This window comes from Centropristis striata, chromosome 1, assembly GCF_030273125.1.
Source record: "Centropristis striata isolate RG_2023a ecotype Rhode Island chromosome 1, C.striata_1.0, whole genome shotgun sequence".
Lineage (NCBI taxonomy): Eukaryota > Metazoa > Chordata > Actinopteri > Perciformes > Serranidae > Centropristis > Centropristis striata.
Genome location: NC_081517.1, coordinates 21,120,921 through 21,136,405, shown reverse-complemented (window position 1 = coordinate 21,136,405; position 15,485 = coordinate 21,120,921). Strand labels below are relative to the sequence as shown.

Here is a 15,485-nt window from a genome sequence, read left to right as displayed (position 1 = left end):
AAATGTGGCTCTTCAGGCCATCTGCACTGGCTCCCTGTGGCTGAGACAATTTTTATTTTATTTTCATTGGTGTAGGCCCAAAGCTATTTGTATTCTTCAATTGTAAAAAATATATAGCTTTTATACATTCTTATTATATTATATATATATTTTTTTTTTAAGTTTTCACATTTTAGTCAACTAAATTGTGCATTATATCTTACAAAAGTTAACGGCCCGGCACCTTAACCTCTAAATTTTGTCAACTTCAATTTAAGTTTTGAGTTTTCCATAACTAGGCAAGCTTTCAATTCCACATTTGCACTTGCTATTTTTGATATTTTACTTATACTTGATATTTTTCCAATGTTATTTTAGAAAGACTTTATATGGGACTATAAAACATAGACTCAGGGCTATTTTCTTTTGGGGAATAATGCATAATAATGCATAATAATGCTTACTTAGTTTGTCATATTTGTTTCTTTTAAAGACAAGATGATTCTATGTGATATTTAAACATAAATTCAATTTGTTTATGCATTATTTGATTAATTTATCGAAGAAATAGTTAATAAAGAAAATAATTGTAAGGTACAGCCCTTATGTATCTCTTCATATTTTAATTTTTGTTACCTCATTCACTTTACAGCACTGTTTTTTGCCACATTTGCACTTGGGTCCTAGCTGCATTCTGATAAAATAATATTGATAAATGTTAATTATGATCGATTAGTAATGTTTGTAGGCTAATTTAGACTTTGTAGGCTGTTCCATCTTCATTGTGAGGCTCAAAATAAAGTTTGTGGCTCCATTCCAACATGTTTTCTCTCTTTCTGGGCAACAAAGGCTCTTTTGTTAGTAAAGGTTGCAGACCCCTGGACTACGGAGAAGTGAATGACGGCTCACTTGACCACACTCATGTTCAATAGTTGCAGTAGTTTGGAATGCTTATACTTCCAATGAAATTGGGGGCGCTGTCGCAAAATACAAGGGGTCTAGAACTGTAGGTCCGGACCTGCAGGTGTGAATCTGCACTCTCCAGGTCTACATACACACCCTCCAACCTAACAACCCTTTAACCCTCTGGTGTCTCCAAAAGCTCCAAATAGAAAACAGACTAGAAAACAAAAAGCAGCGTGGAGCCCTACTGTAAATTTACCTCTAAAGTTCTGGCTGTAAACTCCATGAGGCCAGTTTCAGTTTGATGATGACGATATACCAAGTAAAACTGGAGACAAGCTCAAATATATTTAGTATAAAATGATAGAACTGGATGTAACCCTCTGATATGTTATATTATTAACCTTTGCAACATTCAAATTTTTTTTATTGAGCATGATAGTGTTTTGAAATAAAATAAAAAAAAGATTTAAAATCACATTTTATATTGGACTAAAGGACTAAAAAAGACACAAAATGACCAAAAAAAGGACACAAAATGATTAAAAAAGAGACAAAATGAGAAGACAGAATGAACCAAAAAGACACAAAAAGACCAAAAAAGACACAAAAAGACCAAAAAAGACACACAATGACAAAAAAAGACACAAAATGACTAAAAAAAAAGAGACAAAATGACCACAAAAGACACAACAACAGACACAAAATGACCAAAAAAAACACAAAAAGACATGAAAAGGATCCAAAAAGGGACAAAATAGCCCAAGACTCCATAGTTAACCGACTGCTGAACTGCAATACACGTGCCTGTAGGGGGCAGCAGGAGCCGGACGGGCTGGAGTCAACAGCAGACAGAAGAAGAAGAAGAAGAAGAAGACGAAGAAGAAGCCGTCTTCATTGTATTTGCCATCTGGTTGTGTTGCAGGCTGAAATAAGAGAAAACAAACTATCTGTTGGGGCTTTTATCGTTTCAATATCGAGGTGAGTTCAGCGACGTTATACTGAGAGAGGACTGTCACACAAACCTGGAGCCGAACGTTAAGTTGCGGTCGTTGAAACATACACATCTATATTATTCTGTAACACAATGAATCAAATGATTGTTGTCATTGACGAGAAGTCACTCCATGTTTACTGGAGATCTGTTTACGTCGATAGAGTCGTCTGAAATGTAATCGAATACTGTTGTTAAAGGATAATTAACTTTCCACTTTATATAATTATTATTGTCTTGACCTTATTTTATGAGTGAAGAAAGGAGTGGTAGGAGAGGAGAGGGAATCTAAAGGTTCACACGAGAATATGTGTCAGTCCAATTATTTGCAATTCATAACCATTTGTAAACATGTATTAAATCTGTCAGGTTTGACCCACACTGTTTGATTTGTATTTCCTCCACAGATGCGTTCAGATTGTTTTATTTTGATAGTTGAACCAGAGGAAGTACAGCCTTTGCTCGGACATGTTCAGCTGTAAATGTTTTGATCAGGCGGAAACCTCTGGGTCTGAGCAGGGAGGCAAACCAGGAAGTGCCTTAAGCTGCATTCTACAAAAAAATTCCAACAGGGGGCGCTGACGGCGGCTGCAGAAAGATTTCAGTCCATTCATTTCAATACAAAATGAGAAAACTTCTCACTTGATGTATTACCTCAGAAAACAGACATTATGGTCTCAGTCGCTAGTAAAAATCTTCAAGACAATCTGATGTTAATATTGTAAACAGTGGCCGGGCCCCATTTAGAAGAAAATAGAAGGTATGATTCGGGGCGTGGCTACCTTTGATTGACAGGTCGTGTTAGTACAAGACAAGCCGTCATCAGGAAGGAAGCAGAACAATGCGTATCCACGGCAACAAAGTTAATAAAGTGTCAATAAAGTTATATATAACGTTATGGCTTTATATATATATAACTTTGGCGGACCTCCTGTCCGCTACCCTGCGTCTTTCCATAACTGTATCCCAAAGTCAAGGATCCTTCCTTGGTAGAATCCTTCCTTCAGAGTCGGGTCCTCCAGAGTTGAGGCAAGAGTCCTTCCATTCACTGGTGTAACGCACAAATGGAACAGCCTTCGGAGTGTGCAGCTGTGCGTCATTGCGTAATTGGACGTCCTGCTTAAATTCAGCGCGGCAATTTCAAAATCGGTTCACGACATGAATGTGTCTTTGGCGTCAACACTGTGACACATATTTGTGGAAATGTAAGATGCTTTAAGGTTGAATCTTCACGATTTAGCAAGTTAAAGCCACAAAGTGGATTAAACCTGAATATTTCACTGATCCTGGCTGAATTTGGTCGACTTAGTTTCATAAAAGCAGCGGAGCATAACTCACCATGGAGATGTGTTCTGTGATTTTTTTTTTTTTTTACAGTACAGTAACAGTTATTTATAAATAACAATAACGGATAATAGCGGACTTTCTGTCCCTGTAAACACAATAAAGAAATGTATAACTTTCTGACATGGCATAGCTATATATACTTTGCATATAGTACATCATCATCTGACGTATAAAAAAAAAATTAACAATAACTTTAGCGACTGAGACGTCATTAATTAACTTAACCGGCAATGTATCAAGATGATGTTTATTATCTTTAGCTAGATATTCTGGCATTTGTTTATGGATATGTTTTGCTTGACTTTGAACGCAACTTTTTTAAGTTATGTGACAACATTCAGTGTAAACTTAAAATACTTATATATTTAAATGCATATTGCGCCGCCGGCGTCGCTGTTTCTAAGCTCGCCATTTTTAAATCTCCGCGTAGACCGGTGTGCGCAAGGCATTATGGGTAGTCGGATCGCACGGAGGATACACCCATGCATCCTTGGAATTTGGGCAGAAGAGGGAGTCTGTCCTCTGGAGGATCCTGGACACTGGGACATGTCGATGACGTAGAATCCTTCAAATTCAGCTGTTTGAGGATCCTTCCTTGACTTTGGGTTACAGCCACGTGTCCCCTGGTGGGCGGGACTGAGATGCTTATGACATTTGCGGGAACGCACTATGGCCTTTATGTGAATGTTGACTAATGTTTGAGCAATGTTAATGATGAATGAATGAAATAATGGTTATTATTTGATTTGATAACAAATATATGGGTGGTTGACGTGACGCTCAGTTTTTGTGTTCCCAGTGACAAATATTACTAAAATTTTATAATATTTCATTAAAATTAATGTTTTAATATGCAGTTCATTCTTCTACATCTAATCCATCTGCAGACAATGAGTATCGTTCTTCAACTATGCAAATATTCTGTTTTGAACATGACATTTGTCCACCGGTGCAACTGTTCTAGGTAGCATTACTTATCTTAAAACAACTGTAATTTAATGAAAAATGTATCTAAATACATTAAAATACTTGAATGCATGTCATACAAGTGTTTACTTAATGAATCTAGAGGATATAAGTGTTAAGGTCCCTATGTAGAGTTATTATGACACATTACATTTTGTCCGCAAAACTGGTGTCCTCCTGGAGCAACGCCATTATGTAGATATAAAACAGGCATTAATGTGACCACCCCATTACTGAGAGGGGTCCTTCCAGAATCAGGAAGGACAGAAGACATCTCTGGAGCAGGTGGACTGCACACAAGGTCACTTCTGTCTCAAATATTTTCATAATATTACTATTTCCGTGCAGTGTTGGAACTGGTCGTCTTAAGGTAGTCCTTTGGTACAACGCAGTTTAAGTATTGATCTGAATATTTTTATCAATTTACATTGATTGATCATTGAAAATAATGTAAATTGATAAAAATATTCATAACTAATATGCCTTGGGATTATCTATGTTATCTGTCAAACATTCTCTGAATTAAATAATGACATTCTTTATTTTGTTGCACCGGTGGACACATTTTAGGACTACCACACCAAAAGTTAATAATATGCTAAATATATGAAGAATTACAAATGGACACATTCAGTTTTGAATTATTCATATATAAGGGAATATAATTGTATGTCATTTGACATATATTTTTGAATTATTCTTTTTTTCACTTTGAATTTGAGTTCACGTCAACCACCCATATAAAACTACAAATGTAAAGTATCCAGTAAAGCTTATGCTTTTGTGTATTTTCTAGATCAGGAATCATGACAACCAAGCATGGACTGATAACCGACTCATTTAAGGTGGTGAAGAAAGCAAAGAGGAAGGTGAAACGTGAGAAGAGAGCTCCTCCTCCTCCACCACAGAAAGGTGAAGTGTTTGTTCTGTCGTGTTTTAATCCTTAGAAGTCTAAGCATTCACATTACTTAACCCTTTGAGTTTGGGGCTATTTTGTCGGTTTTTGACTCCTTTTCATTCTGCCTGTATAAACCACTGAAAAGTCTTTACCATGATGTGTTGGTATCATTGTTTTCAGCACAACCTCACCTTATATGCCCTGATTATTATTTCATTTTGACTTACTGGATCAACATTTTGAACACAAAAACACAACAAAATTTAAAAAAACACATAAAACATGAAAAACAAACCAAAAACACACACAAAATTACAAAAAACACATACAAACGCACTCAAAACACACCAAAAACACAATAAAAATACAGAAAACACTAAAAAACACAAAGAAATTACAAAAAACCAAAAACAAACAGTAAACACAAAAGATTACGTTACAAATGCTAAATGCACAAAAATAAATTAGAAAAATCTCTGCAAAAAAAGTAGCATCATGTTAATACACTTTGAGGTGTTTTTTTTTATTTTTTTACCTCTGCTAAAAAAGGGTTAACCTATTGAAGCCTGGAAAGCGGATACGTCGTTTTTTAGTATTTGTATAAGCTCTCAAATACCTTTTTGAATTTCATTTCTATCTGCTACAGAGGCTGAAAAATCTATTATTTAGTAGAAGAGTTGACACTTTTTTTCCAGAATTTTTCCAGAATTTCCAGAAAATTAGAGGCTTATTTTAAAATCGCCCAGCGATTTTTCAGGCCTCAATGGGTTAATGCATTAAATTGGACATGGAAACTTCTGGAAAAGCCAAAACAAGAAGTCGTGCTCCGGCGCTTTCATGGACTCCAGAGGGTTAATCTTCCCACAGTTAAACACGTCACTTTCAATAGTCTATGAAATCCAGATCTCAATCAGCATCCCCCAACTGTAAAAAAGGCTCAAATATATTTTTTATATTCATATTTTCATTAGGGGTGACTTAATCGATTACATGAATACGCTGGTTTACGTAATGTATGTTGATGAGTTGTAAGCTGAAACCAAAAACCTCACCAACAATCATCTAAAGCAGGGGTCGGCAACCTGAGGCTCTGGAGCCACATGTGGCTCTTCAGGCCGTCTGCAGTGGCTCCCTCTGGCTGTGACAAAATAATTATACTCCCTCCCTCCTCCTGAGGTGATTTCCTGAGGAGGAGGGAGAGCAGAGAGGAGGTGTGAGGGAGGAATTGCAGTATTAATTCAGTAGAGAGGGTAACTTAAATGCATAGACTTTAAATTGCCCTACTTTTAGTGTAAGTTGATTTTCTCAATCTTTTTTTGTATTCCTCTTGAAAGTGACTTGAATTTTACTTTGTTTTTCATTATTTCATTATTTTGTTGTTTGAACGCTAAATGTAGATTACATTGCACTAAATTCCTTTTACTTGAAAATAACAAGCTGTTACTAAGCTGGCATTAATGTTATTTTGGAAAGACTTTATATGGGACTGTAAAACATAGACTTTTTTTTCTGTTGGGGAATATTGCATAATAATGCATACTTAGTTTGTCATATTTGTTTCTTTTAAAGACAAGATGATTATATGTGATATTTAAGCATAAATGAAAAATTGTTTATATATTATTTCATTAATTTATCGAAGAAATAATTAATAAAGAAAATAATTGTAAGGTACAGCCCTTATGTATCTCTTCATATTTTAATTTTTGTTACCTTTTCCTTCACTTCACAGCACTGGTCTTTTCAACATGTCGCTGCACTGTAAAATTTACATTGTCACAGTATATGAAAACGTAAAATGTAATGCCCATTTTATATTGCAAATAAAACAGTGTTTACTTACTTAAGAGTTCTCTGAGAAGTATTGGTCTTTAGAGTTTTCGGAAGGTTTTTATTGAACAATACAAAGAGAGATAAAAAAAAAAAATAGATGAGATTTATTTTATTTCAAATTAGATTTTGTTTATGTTGCTTCAGTTGAACATTATATTATGTTAGAGCAGTGTTGAATTGCTGTGATACTTTGTAGTAACATACAATCTTAGTGACTTGAATTGTCTCTGAATGTTTTCTTTGGAGCAGAGGACGAACCTAAAACGGTCCGGGACGAGGAACTGCACCGACTCAGACAGTTTGATCTGGACTGGAGGTTTGGCCCCTGCACAGGTAACATGCAACCCTTTATTACTAAATATTTTGGATGTTGTGTAAAGTGTAAATAAAATAATTCAGAGTGTATATTTACAAAACAATTATTAGTTTGAACATTAGCCTCTTAAACCTCTGAAGTCCAGGAGATTTTGGTTCAAATTTGTCAACTTCCTATGCATTCATTTCTGTCTCTGTTTAGCATCTTTCAGTCTGTCCTTGCATCACATGCATGGCTCCTTTTTCTCCACACAAACTTGCCTATCAGTCAGATTTTTTATTTTATTTTAATTAACAAAGTATAAAGCTTCCAGGAACCCAGAATACAAATAAAAGACACAGGTGTCTATGGAAAAGTACCCTTTTTAAAAAAATGTTTTCCCCATTTATACACACAAAAACAGCAGAAAAAATAATAAATAATAAAAGTACAAAACAGTCTCTTTGCATGTAAATTAAAAATAGTAATAGTTTTCATTGTAGAAAGAAAATTCACATTTTAAAAATGGTCTAGAAACATAAATGTCACACTGTGAAAGCTCCTATGATTGACTTTCAACTGGCTTTCTCAGCTTGTCTACATATATATAAATAAAGTTATTACTGTAATTAAAACATGTGTATTCTCAATAAATAGATGGACTCCAGAGGGTTAAAGAGTGCTACGGAGGGCACGTGCACAGGAGGACCATATAGATATATATCTCTTAAAAGTTCCTTCATCGAGAGGGGTTTTCCTTAATAAAAGCGATTAAAAAGGTGTCTTTTATCTATAAAAAAGTTAAAAGGAGTGGTTTTAAAAGATGGAGGCAGGGGATTCGGGCGGAGGTTGAGGGAGCGACCCATTTCTTTGGTCAATTAAAAACTTAATTTAAAATTAAAATTAATTTAAAATAAATTAAATGTGAGATTTTTTACGAGCTGATCGGTCAGTTACCCTTCAGGAGAGGGTTAGTACGGTGGCCCTGAAGTGCAAATCACAACGGCAAATCAGAAAACACAACAACAAATCAAAAAACACAACAACAAAACAGAAAACACAACAACAAATAAAAAACACAACAACAAATCAAGAAACACAACAACAAAACACAAAACACAATGACAAATCAAGAAACACAACAACAAATCAGAAAACACAACAAAAAATAAAAAAACACAACAGCAAATCAAGAAACACAACAACAAATCAAAAACACAACAACAAATCAAAAAACACAACAGCAAATCAAGAAACACAACAACAAAACATAAAACACAACGACAAATCAAGAAACACAACAACAAATCAGAAAACACAACAACAAATCAAAAAACACAACAAAACAGAAAACACAACGACAGAAAAGACAAATCAAAAAACGTTTTGTTGTTGTGTTTTTTGATTTGCCGTTGTGATTTGCACTTCAGGGCCACCGTAGGTTAGGATCAGGGATGCACATAATGATTATTTTCTTTATCGATTATTTTTTCGATAAATCGGCCTTAGTCTCAATCTTAACTGGTAATCTGCGTTTTACAGTCCAATATCAAGTCTTTCCAAAATGACATTAATGTAACAGCTTGATTCTAAAATATAATAAAGTAATAAAAAACAAAGTACAGTTTAAGTCGCTTTCTAGAAGAATACCAAAACAGTGTTACCTCAAGTCTAGCAGTCAATGTGAAAATCAGCTTACACTAAAAAATTGTGCATTTTAAATAACCCTCTCTACTGAATTAATACTTTAATTTGTGCATGTGTGCTTGTTGGAGGAGGAAAGGACATTGGTTGGACATTAGCACGAATAGAAATTACTAAATTACTATTTAAGACTGTCTTTCTGGGAATTGTATTATTGTCCCTACAAACCTGTGCAGAGCTATGTGCTACAAACCAACAAATCTGACATTTGTGTGTCTTCTTCAGTGTGAAAATGAAGTAATAAGGGAAGCAGGCATTCTGGGAAGCAGAGTTTCACCTCGACTCTCGACATTAGCTCCGTTGTAGTTGTGACAGGTTTCACAGTATATATTTGCAATACATTATCACACAAACATATATTAAAGCTGCACTCAGCAATATTTTTGATCAAAGAATAACAATATTAAAGGAGTTGCTTGTGGTGATGATCACACAAAGCACTAAAGACAATTTAAAATATGGATGTTTTCATTGTGGGTTTTGCAAAACAATGAATCACTTTTCATATACCATCTTTCTCCTTGCAGGTATCAGCAGGTTGGAGAGATGGGAGAGAGCAAAGCTTCATGGTCTGAGCCCACCTGAGGAGATCAGAGACCTGCTACAGCAAACACACACTGACCCTGAGTACAACCAGAGGTAACACACACACACACACACACACACACACACACACACACAAACATAGACATAACTCTGTTGGTGGTAATCCCAGAGTATTATATAGCACTATGCTTACATTGTTTTAACTGCTATACTCACAATGTTAACATCCACACAGAAAGCAGGTTTTGGCTTTATGTCTCCTTTCGTCCTTCTAGTATACAGTATATACACTACAGGCCAAAAGTTTGGAAGCAAGGTCGATACAGCCTAAACACTGGGAAGTAACTTAAATGTTCTGTTCACAATGATTTTCTTAAAAACCAGTCTGGATTCTTTGGATTTTTGGATGTGTTTAGTGCATGATCAGACTTTACCTTTATTGAATTGAACCATTTTTCCTCAATTGACCTTTAGGTAGACATTGATGTTAGCAGACCATTGCTGAATAAATGTTAAGAAAAGAAAAGAAGGGTTTAGTTTTAGGGTTGAGAAGATCACAACTTCAGTACAAAAGTAAAAAACAAATCACAGTTTGAATTATTCACTTTAGCTCTTTGGCTTTTGAGAGTTTGGATACAAAAATCCCAATAAATCTCAACTGTGTTCATATCTCTGACAAACCACCACAGAAATGTCTACAAAGAAGCAGCTGAGTAAAGAAACAAGAGTTCAGATTTATACATTAAGGAAAGAAGGATACACTGAAAGAGAAATTACAAAACGCCTAATGGTGTCCAACAAAGGAGTTCAGTAGACCCGAAGAGACTAAAAGAAACTGGAAGTTATGATTATAGAAAGTGGTGTGGCAGAAAGAGGTTTACTAAAAAAACAGAGGATAAACATATCACTGTCACCAGTAAGAGAGATTGGCGAAGAAACAGCACCGCAAATAATGAGGGAGGAAATCACCATGACAAGGTCAAAATCCATATCTCTGACAACTGTGAAAAGATGTTTGAGAAAGACTGGTCTGAAGGATTGTATCTGCAAAAAAAACACTACTTCATCAAAAGAACAAAAAAGAGATATTAGTGGGCAAAAGCATATACATTTTGGACCTAAGATGACTGGAAACAAGTTCTCTGGACCGACGAAAGCAAGTTTGAACTATTTGGTTCAAATCACAGTCTATGTTGGCAGACAAACTGGTGACGTCTTAAAACACCTGCAGAACACTGACAATCAAGCATGGAGGTGGTAGAGCCGTGGTTTGGGGATGTTTTGCAGGTGATAGAGTAGGACATCTGTTTTCAGTAAAGGGTATCATGAAGAAGGAACAGGACCATTCCATCCTCCAGCATCATGCAGTTCCATCTGGACTTAGACTTGTGGTCGAAAATTTTTATTTTGCAGCAAGATAATGACCCAAACCATTCTTCAAGCTTTGTCAGGGTTACCTAGACCAGGGATTCCCAAAGTGTGGTGCATGCACCCCTGGGGGTGCGCAAGCTGCTGCTAGGGGGTGTAAAAAAAATGTAATGGCTGTCTGATAATTACACAATTCAATTTTTTCCCCCACACAATAAAGAAGTGTAAATAAACATTTCCTTTGTAAAATGTAAAATCAAAAACTGTAATATTAATTACAGGGAACAAGAAATGCAAAGAGTCTGGATTGCCTTGGACCAACGGGGGGTAGAGCTAGGCGCCGTTCATTGGAAGAGCGCATCGGCCGTGAGGTAGCATATGTCTGAATCAGGGCGTTCAGGTAGGTAGTACCGGAGACAACTTTGTAGGTCAGCATTAGAGATTTGAATTTGATGCTGCAACAGGTAGCCAGAGGAGCTCAATGAGCAGCGGTGTGACATGTGACCTTTTTGGCTGGTTGTAGACCAGGCGCGCCGCCGCGTTCTGGATCATCCGAAGCGGTTTTATTGTGCAGGCTGGCAGGCCTGTCAGGAGGGCGTTACAGTAGTCAAGTTTTGAGATGACAACAGTTTGTGTCAAGAGTTGAGTGGCATATTGAGTTAGGTAAGGTCTGATTTTTCTGATGTTGTAAAGTGCAAAGCGGCATGACCGGGTAACTGAGGTGACATGACTGGAAAAGGTGAGTTGGTCATCAATCATCACCCCTAAGCTTCTCACCACCCTGGCGGGGGCAAGACACAAGGAGTCAATTTTGATGTTGATGTTGTGGTGTATTGTAGGTTTAGCAGGGAGGACCAGCAGTTCGGTTTTTGAAAGGTTCAGCTGGAGGTGATGAGCCTTCATCCAAGTGGTTATGTCAGAGAGGCAGTCATGATGACGGGTTGTTTAGCTCCAAGCTCATTTAAACTTGCTGCAATTTTTGTTCAAGCCTGCTCAAAATATTATAACATTTCCCCAACTTATGTGCTTTCTGCCTCGGATCCTGAGCCTGTCATCATCCTCTTTGCTCTTAAAAGTGTCAGCTTGCGCATAACTTTGTTGCATTATATTGAAACTGTGTTCAGGTTAATTCAAATGCGAGACCGCATTGTTGTGATGGTGATTATTTAATTATATGTGTGTTCTGATTTGAGCATGATTAAACATGCCGCCTTTAATATGGCTATAAAAAAGCTTATTGCATTTTGTTTTTTTTGAAGGTGTGGGGGATTGGGATGTGGCAACACGGTTGGGACATAGAAGGGGGTGCGCGGCTAAAAACGTTTGGGAACCGCTGACCTAGACCAGTGATTCCCAACCAGGGGGGCACCGAAGGTCCACGGGGGGTTGCGTAGCCCTCTTGATTTTAAGGGATGTAATAAAACTAATGTGTTGGTTAGATGAGTCTGCATTAAATTCATTATTGTGACAAAAACAACTAAATAGGGGCTACATTAAACGTTTATTCATTTATTTAAATAAAAAATCTATAGAAAAGTTTAAAAATATAGACTATATCGTGAGAATAAGGGCGTGTGTAACATCCCTCCTGCAGTATACACAGAGGTAACCTCACCTAACAACAGAAACGGAGAGCTAATGGAAAAATGACAAAGCGTCAGGGAGACGAGAATGCTGAATATCACAAAAAGAAAAAGAGAGGGTACCAAGAAAGTTACATTGAGTTCTGCTTCATAGAAGCAATGGACAAAATTAGAGCCAAATGCATCTTTTGCAGTGAAAGACTGGCAAATGAAAGTTTGAAACCCTGCAAGCTGAAGTGACACCAGACAACTAAACATACCGAGACAGTTGGTAAACCCAAAGAGGGTTTACTCAGAAAAATGAAACTCGTTGTCACTAACAGGCCCCAAAACATTATGGACAGTTTTAATGAAGCTGGAGGCGACCAGAAGCAGCAACGGTTGCGTCTTTTGAGTGCTCTCTTCTTATTGCGCAAGCCAAATAGCCACACAACATTGGGGAAACACTGATTAAACCTGCTTGCATTAAAATGGCTGAGATACTATGTGGACCGCTGGTGGGTAACAAATGTAAGACTGTACCACTGTCCCATAACACAGTGAGGGGGTCGCCAAAGTTTACAATGGTAAAAATGTGGGTCCCTCAAGAAAGGTTGGGAACCACTGCCCTAGACTAAAAAGAATAGGAAGGTGTTCTTCACAAGATGGTTTGCCCCCCAGGCTCCAGACCTCTCTCCTATTGAGCTTGTGTGGGACGAATTGGATTGATCAGTCATAAAAGTGGGCCCCACGAATCAGCAGTCTCTCATTGATGAACTTAAGAAAGCTTGGAATGCAGGTCCTGCCACATACCTTAAAAAACTTGAGGAATAAATACCTCATATATGCCATGCTGTTGTTAAAGCCAGAGGAGGTTACTTTGAAAAAAAGCAGAGTTTAAGCAATAAAAACCTAAAGACCTGATAATTATTCTCCCCTACAAAGCCTAACTGCAGTAACTACGCAAAAGGTAAAACTGAGAAAAACTGCTTTAAAGTTTGTTAACGTGTTTTAACTTGCCAGCCAAATTGGTTACATGTAGATAAGTGATATGACACTTATTTCTATGTGTATTGATGATTTAATTTTTATGTTCAAAAATCATGATTTATTTGACCTTTGACCCCAAAAACGTAGATACTGCACTCTGGTTTTGCTGTAAAAGGTTCAAATAGTAATGATAAACAGAGTGCAGTAACTACATTGTTGTTTTCTTCTTTCAGCTTTTATATTTTGTTTTGAGTGAATAAACATAATAAACAAGTGTAACAACTCTATTCAAAGATGTGCGCATTTTAGACTTAATATTATAAAGAAATGTTATATTTTAGTGTTAATATAATTTTATCTTACTTTTTTAACTTAATCCTTATCCAGATAATAATTTCCCTTTCAAATGAACTTAAAATTTCTATTATGTTTAAATTAGTATACATATATCCAAAGCAGACCGTGGTAAGTGCAATTACTTCTTTGTTATGAATTAGATTTTATGGTTTTCATCTTTTTTTTTTTTTTTTAAATAAAGCAAAATTGAAATGTAAAACTTGGTCACAAGATAAAACAGACATCAAGGAGTTCATTTTTAGTTATAAATCAATTTTGACCAAAGGTGTAGTTACTGCAGTTAGGATTTGTAGGACAGTACAGTTAAAATGTGTTCTGATAAGTGACTCTTTATATAATAATCATGTTTTTTTTTTGTTGGAAAGTATACCAATGAAACTATGATCTTTTTTGTACAAATTTACTCTTGCTTCCAAACTTTTGGCCTGTAGTGTACATACAGCATACATTCAGTAACTCACGCTGTGTTATTACCCTGGAACTTGTATGAAGTATAATGCAAGAAATTCATTATGACAGCATAGCAGTCCCCTAATTCATAAGCTAAGGTTGTGTATGAATTCTCTCTTCACTCAATAAACACTCAATAAATAATGCCTGCTTGGATTAATGTTTGTCATTAATCATTTTATAATCAGAGAGATTTACAGTAACTCATAACTATGATGTGTTTGTTGCTGATATAATGAAATGGTATTTAGTTGTAACTCTTGAAAACACAGATTTATATTTATAAAGCCTGTATTAATGTGTTGGTAACATTTGTGTTCTTTGTTTTACAGTCTATGGAGCGAATATCCTTTGTGAGGAAGAAATTGAGATAAAGAGATACAAATTCAGGTTACAACAGTCAAGTTATTTTATATCACCCCAAATCAAAATTATTTCTCAGATGGATTTTCCTTTTGTCCTTAAGCCCTGAAAATTCCAGAAAAGAAAAAAAAAAACTTTATTGGAAATATATTAAAAAGAGAAACCTGAAGAAGAACAATGGTGGAGGGCTCCCTCTTTCAGGATGGACCAGAAGGACACAACATCCAGTTGTCTGTTTTTTATTTTATGAAGTGGCACGCAACATTTTCTTCATTAAGATTTTAAATAAAAAAAAAAAAAAAGAATAATACAAAAATACTGTCTTCTTCTGTCTTGTGGTGTATTATGGTGGGGGTGGGGTGGCATAACAATGGAGCCTAAAGAACACGGTTCACCCACAATGGTAGTTGACTATAGCCGTGTTTCGACTAGGGGTGGAAAGTGTCCACCGGGAAAGTCTCAGGTCATACCCTCTCAAAGGTCCGCTCATTCTGCGTGTTTCGACTACAAGCCCCCAGACGGATTTCGAGACTCTGGAGGTGACGTATGGTTTTCACTGTTGCTAACTGTGCACAAAGTCAGCAGCTGAAAGCAGCATGGCTAATTATGCACAGAGTCTCCCTGATCATAAACATAGTGATTGTGAATTAACGGCTTTGCTAACTGTGCACAGAGTGTCTGGTGCTTGTTGTAAACAAACAGATTGCTAAGTGAACACCTCCTGTAGCAGCAGCACATTCACACTGTACTGCTACAGAGCTAACTGTAGCTAACTGCCACTAACGGCGGCTCTTTTTAACAAGCCGACTCCTTCTTACTCTTCTTAAAGAGCTGCTAACGAGCCGGCTCATTAGCAAGAAGAATAAGGAGACGCTGGATTTGTCTCCAGACGCTTTCTTGAAAAATAGTCGCTAAGGGGATCTGAAAAGT

At 36.5% G+C, this 15,485-nt stretch overlaps 1 protein-coding gene across 1 annotated transcript; it reads left to right on the top strand.

Moving 5' to 3' along the window:
• The first annotated feature begins 1,757 nt into the window (after nt 1-1,757).
• pold4 (DNA polymerase delta 4, accessory subunit) lies at nt 1,758-15,485 on the top strand. The gene is made up of 5 exons (XM_059334370.1): nt 1,758-1,863; nt 4,986-5,101; nt 7,170-7,253; nt 9,447-9,558; nt 14,525-15,485. Exons 2-5 carry the CDS (start codon nt 4,996-4,998, stop codon nt 14,547-14,549), a joined length of 327 nt encoding a protein of 108 aa, XP_059190353.1. The 5' UTR covers nt 1,758-1,863; nt 4,986-4,995; the 3' UTR covers nt 14,550-15,485.

Excerpts from the sequence above, each read along its gene's own strand:
- pold4 (XM_059334370.1), top strand. The coding sequence starts at position 4,996 with ATGACAACCAAGCATGGACTGATAACCGACTCATTTAAGGTGGTGAAG. Across the intron at positions 5,102-7,169 it reads TCCTCCTCCACCACAGAAAG|AGGACGAACCTAAAACGGTC; the intron begins GTGAAGTGTTTG and ends TCTTTGGAGCAG. Across the intron at positions 7,254-9,446 it reads GAGGTTTGGCCCCTGCACAG|GTATCAGCAGGTTGGAGAGA; the intron begins GTAACATGCAAC and ends TTCTCCTTGCAG.